Source organism: Lycium ferocissimum, chromosome 4, assembly GCF_029784015.1.
Source record: "Lycium ferocissimum isolate CSIRO_LF1 chromosome 4, AGI_CSIRO_Lferr_CH_V1, whole genome shotgun sequence".
NCBI lineage: Eukaryota > Viridiplantae > Streptophyta > Magnoliopsida > Solanales > Solanaceae > Lycium > Lycium ferocissimum.
The window spans coordinates 73,536,816-73,543,605 of NC_081345.1; the positions used below are offsets into that span (position 1 = coordinate 73,536,816).

The following is a 6,790-nucleotide window of genomic DNA, read 5'->3' on the forward strand; positions in this document are numbered from 1 at the left end:
GCATATAGAAAATGATTATAATCTAAAAGTACTAAGTCATGCTAAAATAAGTACGGCTAATAATTATTAATTACATGACTAAATATTAAAGAAAAAATAAATTAAGTTATGTATTTTCACTTTCTAAACCAATATAAAACTAAAGAATAGATATACAACATTATTGTTATTCCTAGTATTAGAATTGAATTTCTTTTGTTAGCATTAGTATTGATTTGATTTTTGTTGAGTTTTATTTGAGTTACTACTATCTATGGGCTATAAAACTTGTTGGACCATTCAAAATTCTAATTCCAAGTGAAATAACATATTAAAAGACCAAAAACTTAAAAAGTTTAAGAAATATTTATATGTATAAAATATTTTTGAAATTTAAAAAATGTAATGTCGGGTTTGTTTGATTTGGTTTGACTTTTTTTTTTTTTTAGTTAAAACCAAACCAAACCAATAGTGGTCGGGTTTTTCTTTTTAAAACCAAACCAAGTCAAACCAAACCACTAGTCGGGTTTTTTTTCTCTATTTGATTCGGATTATCGGTTTGGTGAGGTTTGTCGGTTTCCTTTGTACACCCTTAGAAGCAACAATGTCAGGCTAGTACAAAAACTAAAGTAGAAGCGACAACACGTAGTAATAGTAAACTACGAATAAGAAATACAAGAATATTAAAATAAAAATGACGAAAGTAATACTGATCCTACTGGGAAGGAAAATAATGCTAATCCTACAACTAGCCGTCTATCCTAATTCTCGATCTCCACATCCTTCTATCTAGGGTCATGTCCTTGGTAAGTTGAAGACTTGCCATGTCCTGCCTGATCACCTCTCCCTTATACTTCTTCGGCCTACCTCTACCTCTTCTCTATCCCTCCATCAACAACCTCTCACATCTCCTCACCGGGGCATCTGTGTCTCTCCCCTGAACATGTCTGAACCATCTCAGTCTCGCCTTCCACATCTTGTCTGTCAAGGAGGCTACTCCTATCTTGACCCGAATATCTTCATTTCTGACCCTATCTCTCCGACGCCAACACATCCATCTCAAGATCCTCATTTCCACATCTTCCATCTTTTGGACATGAGAGTTCTTGACTGGCCAACACTCCGCTCCATACAACAGCGCCGGTCTCACCACTACTCTGTAAAACTTCCCTTTAAGTCTTGGTGGCACCTTCTTATCACACAGGACACCAGATTCGAGCGTCTATCTCAACCACTTTGCTCCAATACGATGTGTAACATCCTCGTCAACCTCCTCATTATCTTGGATTATGGCCCCAAGGTACTTGAAACTCCCTCTCTTTAGGATGACTTGTGAGTCCAACTTCACTACGACATCAGCCTCACTTGCACCGTACTAAACTTGCACTCCACGTACTCTGTCTTCATCCTACTCAACCTGAACCCTTTAGACTCCAGGGTCTATCTCCAAACCTCCAACCTGGCATTCACCCCGCTACACGTCTCGTGGATCAATACAATGTCATTTGCAAATAATATGCACCATGACACCTCTCCTTCAATGTGACTCGTAAATACATCTAATGCCAAAGCAAATAAAAACAGGCTAAGGGTTGAGCCCTGATGCAACCCCATCACGACTGGAAAGTGTCCAGAATCTCCTCCCACTGTCCTTACCCGAGTCTTATAAGCTCCATCATACATATCCTTGATTGCCCTAATGTATGCTACCGGAACCGCTCTCGCCTCCAAAGATCTCCAGAGGACTTCTTTTGGGACTTTGTCGTAAGCTTTCTCCAGGTCAATGAACACCATATGCAAGTCCCTCTTCCTTTCCCTGTACTACTCCACCAATCTCCTCACATGATGAATGGCTTCCTTAGTCGATCGCCCCAGCATGAATCCGAACTGATTCTCAGAAATATACACCATCTTCCTCACCCTCAACTCCACAACCCTCTCCTAAACTTTCATGGTGTGGCTCAGCAACTTGATACCCCTATATATAGGTGTGGCAGTTTTGGATATCACCCTTGTTCTTATACAACAGAATCATTGTACTCCACCTCCATTCTTCCGACATCTTTGCCGTCCTAAATCTGGCATTAACAATCCAGTCAATCACTCCAAACCCGCTTTACCTGATATATCTGCCTTTTTCACACCAAACAAAAGGATCCTATAACCATTATGATCTAATTTTTTTTTTTTGTGATATATAGATATAATTGGAAATAAATTATCTTAAAAGATTTAGAATATCTAGCAAATGATAGAAAACAATGGGAAGTTGAAAATTCGTATAGGTGATATTAGTTAGAAGAATCTTTTATATTAAAGAATTCCTAGAGTTAGAGAATCTTTAAGTATGGCGTATTGAAATATTATCTTTGAACCCAACCGAAGCATCAGTGATAACGAGGATTTGTAAAGCCGCTTGGAGACGAGGCGTATATGCAGACATAGTTGAGTTCATTTTATGACTTTAGCGCTGCAATAAACTTAAGCATTTGAATAACCATTCGTGAAATTAAGACTTACAAGTAGTGAAATTGTAGTATTTGATAGCTAGACGTGCCGTTAGTACGTAACTCTTCACATATATATGTTCCATAAAAAAAGAGAAAACTAGGATAATAACAACTTGGGAAAGTCATAATTAATGTCAAAATGATTAAAAAATTTCCGAATAGCTAGCCTATATTTATCCAAGACCAGCAGGGAAAATGCAATTGTCTATTTTGATTCAGAATTTATGCAACTTTGACAGCAGTTCCAGCAGCAAACTCTAAACCAGCAGGCCTAACATCACTCAAAAGTGCTTCTTGCCTTAGTTTACTCAAAGTAATTTGATTATCAATTCTCTTTTCTGAATTATAAGACGACCATTTCATCTGCATGAAGTTCCTCTTTCTCCATGGACCCAAATGGATCCTTTGTTGTGCTGTTGATCTCTTTGCTGCATCACACATCAATCGAACAATGGCATTTAAGTGCTCAGATTTCCCTATGAATACCTCTGGCAATTGGCTTATCAGTTTTGAGTATTCTTTGCATGCTTTTGCCATCTTGAATTCATCTCGGAATTCCAATTCTATCAACAATGGAACTTTCTTCTTTCTTCCCTGTGTGCTTGCTATCACTTCTATGTATTCGTGTCTCCCTACATGTATACACCAAAGTCATATATACAGATATGACTATTGACACACCAACAATCTAAAGATTCTTTTACCTTGTTAAGGCAATTTAACATGTTGTAGCAAGTTGACTGTCGTACTTTTTAGGTTACTAGTTCCACTTATTTTGTGCTGTTATTTGTAGTTGTCTTTTCAGGACCAAATAGTGGAAAAGACTTTTACACCGCTAATATATATATATATATATATACTCAAAAATGTTTGAGAGTAAGTTACCTCCTGGCATCTTGGAGGTGTGGTTCCATTTGGAAGTACAAAGGCTAGCATTGAAACCCTTTTCACAGAGGTGATGCACAACTCTTTTTCTGAAGCACTTAGCACATGATGCACCTACTTTTGGATTTGAGCATTCACATATATTTCCCTCTCTAGCTCGTTCTACATTTCTTGTTATCCCTTCTCGTACTTTTGATCCAATCAACCTATATTGCTCCAATATTTCCTGCAATATTTGAAAAGATTTGAACATGAAATTATAGGATTTTTCTTATTTTGTTTAAAGATTTTGTCTTAATTCAATCAATCTATTGAAAAATGTTAAAAGAGATTTTTGGAAAATGACCCTTTTTAAGTTTAACTAGATAGCTCTGATTTTATATAGGGAAATTTTCAAAATTATACATGCTTTTATTATAAACTTCTGTTTAGATATTGATAAAAAAAAAAAAAAAGAAGTGAAAGCTATGAGTGATATCAAGTCAGCCCTACAAACTAGTGGGATTTGTAGTGGCCAAAGGAGTGGTTTACAATTATCGTAATAAAGGGCCAAATCCTTAACCATTCAATTGTGGTCACACTAAATATAGCAAATGATCAATTGATTGTTATCGAACCTTGCGCTCCATAAAAGATTTTTGTATGTCCTTACAAATGAACCATAGTGTCAAACAAATTCCAACATATTCCATAGAGAATTTCTATTCTCAGAATGTAAGATACTATACTTTATGATTATTGTACCACATGCTTTAATAATGTTGTATTTTACTATGATAGGAAAATGCTAGAAAACAAATAAAGGAGATCTCTGTTTAGATGATTAATTGCAGCCTCACATTTAAATTCCACTAGATGTTTGCCCAAAACAAAGCACGTTTGTAGTTTCGCTAAATCTAGAAAATGATTGTTTTGGATATTACATGTCAAGAACTAAATATAAACGTCGATTTTTTTTTTCTAAGAAAAGAAAAGAACTAAATGTAAACCAGAGACTAGTCTTTCTACCATCCCACCTCTTTATAAAAAAATTACCCACTTTTGAGTTGAGAATTAATTCCTCTAATTTGATCTATCACTGAATGAGATAATAATTCTTGATCTAATTATTTGAAAACAAATTCATTGATAGACATTCTTAAAGAATAAAAATCCAGAACAGCAGATTGTAAATATTTTATGGGCTATAGACAAAACTTTTATTCTTCAAAATTTTGAGACCTCTGAAATGTTTCAATTGTGTCTTTGTCCCAATCAAAAGGTGAGAAAGTTAGCTATTTTCAACTCGATAGTACTCTAAAATTTATTCTTTGAAAAAGAAGAAAAAAGAAACTATTCTTTTTTTTTTCCTTCTCAATATGACAAAATCTCGAAAGAAAGAGAACCTCTTTTGCATGATGAAAATGAAATTGCTTTTGGTTAAACCCAGCAAATTACACTTAGTATGAAAAGCCGTTGTTTGCGTTTGCCAAAAGGAAGTACCATAAAATTACCAAGAAAAAGTTGAGAACTGGTCGATATGGTTGGGTGAAAATTAATCATATTACCATTCCATTTCAAAGTTTATTCAGAAGTCTATTTGCTTGTATTCCATCGTCTCAAAATATTTGTCTCATTTTTTATTTACACGCCCCTTAAGAAAGCATTTATAAGAGTAACATTTTGATTATTTTACCCTCTTAACATATTTTATGTAATCTATCTCTCCTAATAAATATCTACTCCATCAATTATGAGAACCTCTTAAATGTTGCTAATTAATATAAGGGTAAAATGAAAAAAAATTACTTAATTTTGTCTTGATTGAATAAAATGACAAATATTTTGAGACAAGTACTTTTAGTAAGGATGATAAATATTTTGAGACGGAGGGAGTAGTAAATATTTCGCAAAAGTGGAAAATCGTATCCAGAGGTCAGGTTTATCAATTTCATCTTTGCATTAATTGAGAGGAAAAGCAAAAAAAAAGAGAAGGAGAAGTTTTTATTTAAGAATTAATGGCTACGAGACCAAAATAAAACCATATAATGGTTAAAATTTTGTAACCAAGGATCAACGGGTCAAACTAATGCAAATGACAAGCGCAATCTTAAACATATTAAAAAAGAAGGATCGTTTAAGATCTTCCTCGAAAATTTCAAGAAAATAAACTTCATTTTCATATAATAATAACAAGATGAATTATGAATTTATTTAAAAAGAAACTTCATATTATACCTGAAGCAAGGCTTCTTGTGATTCCCAATAGATAGCTGTTTCCATGGTGCCTTGTGGCTCATTAATATTATTATTATTATCATCATCATCAATATCCTCACAACCAAATACATATATAGAGGGATTTTCATCATTATTGTAATTGCAATCTTCTTCTTTTTGTTCTTCTTCATTTGTAAGTATAAAGATATTATTCCCATGAAAGAAACTGCCTATGATCTTATTTTCTTCTCTGATATTTGGATTTTCTTGAAGAAAATTCTGAACATCCTCCATGTTTCTTGTAACGGTCATTTAGAACCTGAAATAGACATAGAAAAGAAAAGGAAAAGAAAAGAAAAGAAAAGAAAAGAAAAAAGAAAAATAAAAATAAAAGAAAAGAAATGGATATCTTTTGAAAGAAATTGTGGTTTTGTGGAGGGAAGAGTAAATTGATATATAGTGTATGCCAAGTCAGCATTCATTGTTCAGTTTTATAATTTTCCTTCGAATATTTCTTTAAATTTGGAAAGTGCGACCGAAATTTATGGACTAAATGTAGATTTTTGGGTCTCATTTTCCAATGGTTGTATGATTTTTAATTATTTAATAACATTTTGTAAGGAAAATCACCTCCGAATTGTTGCGTCCCACATATATGTGTGCCTCTTGTGTTATATAAAGAGTGTTTGGCTAAGCTAATAAGCTTATCAAACTAGTTTATAAGTATTTTTTTAAGGTTTAATGTATATGCGGCCCCTTAAACATGTATCTTTTTTTCATTTTGATACCTCAACTAAGCGTTGTTCCTATTGAACCCCTGAACTCGTCCTCATATGTGTCTATCAAACACAATCCGACTTACATAAAGATTTTTCAAATAATAGCTATGAGCCCATGTCTTTTACTATCTAAGCACACTATTACACAACTACCCATCTGGTCGATGGACCATCTTAAACCCAAATTCCATATATTTTTCTTTATTTCCAGAAACTTCAAACAAGATGGTCTTCTGTAAAGTGTAAACCCTATGTACTTTATTACTAAAATCAGTTACTCCGCAACAAAATCTTTAGAATATTTTCAATTATTTGACTACCTAAATGCAACAAACCAAAGAGCACCTAGTAGAAATCAATTCAATCAATGATCAACCAAAGAACCGTGGCACATGAACTGGAAGTTGGTAATTAAGTAAGAAAATGACCCTAATGAAA

At 33.7% G+C, this 6,790-nt stretch overlaps 1 protein-coding gene across 1 annotated transcript; it reads right to left on the reverse strand.

Annotated features, from left to right (window-relative positions):
- Positions 1–2,451: 2,451 nt before the first annotated feature.
- On the reverse strand, positions 2,452–5,925 carry LOC132054934 (uncharacterized). Its single transcript, XM_059446869.1, has 3 exons — positions 5,592–5,925; positions 3,375–3,600; positions 2,452–3,121 (listed from the first exon to the last, which is right to left on the reverse strand). Exons 1-3 carry the CDS (start codon positions 5,883–5,885, stop codon positions 2,712–2,714), a joined length of 930 nt encoding a protein of 309 aa, XP_059302852.1. The 5' UTR covers positions 5,886–5,925; the 3' UTR covers positions 2,452–2,711.
- Positions 5,926–6,790: the final 865 nt, after the last annotated feature.

What these genes read in the sequence shown, in the direction of transcription:
- LOC132054934 (XM_059446869.1), bottom strand. Translation starts at nt 5,885, where the DNA reads ATGACCGTTACAAGAAACATGGAGGATGTTCAGAATTTTCTTCAAGAA. An exon ending in CACAAGAAGCCTTGCTTCAG is followed by an intron (nt 3,601 to 5,591) that starts GTATAATATGAA and finishes CAAATATTGCAG; the next exon opens with GAAATATTGGAGCAATATAG. An exon ending in CACCTCCAAGATGCCAGGAG is followed by an intron (nt 3,122 to 3,374) that starts GTAACTTACTCT and finishes GTATACATGTAG; the next exon opens with GGAGACACGAATACATAGAA.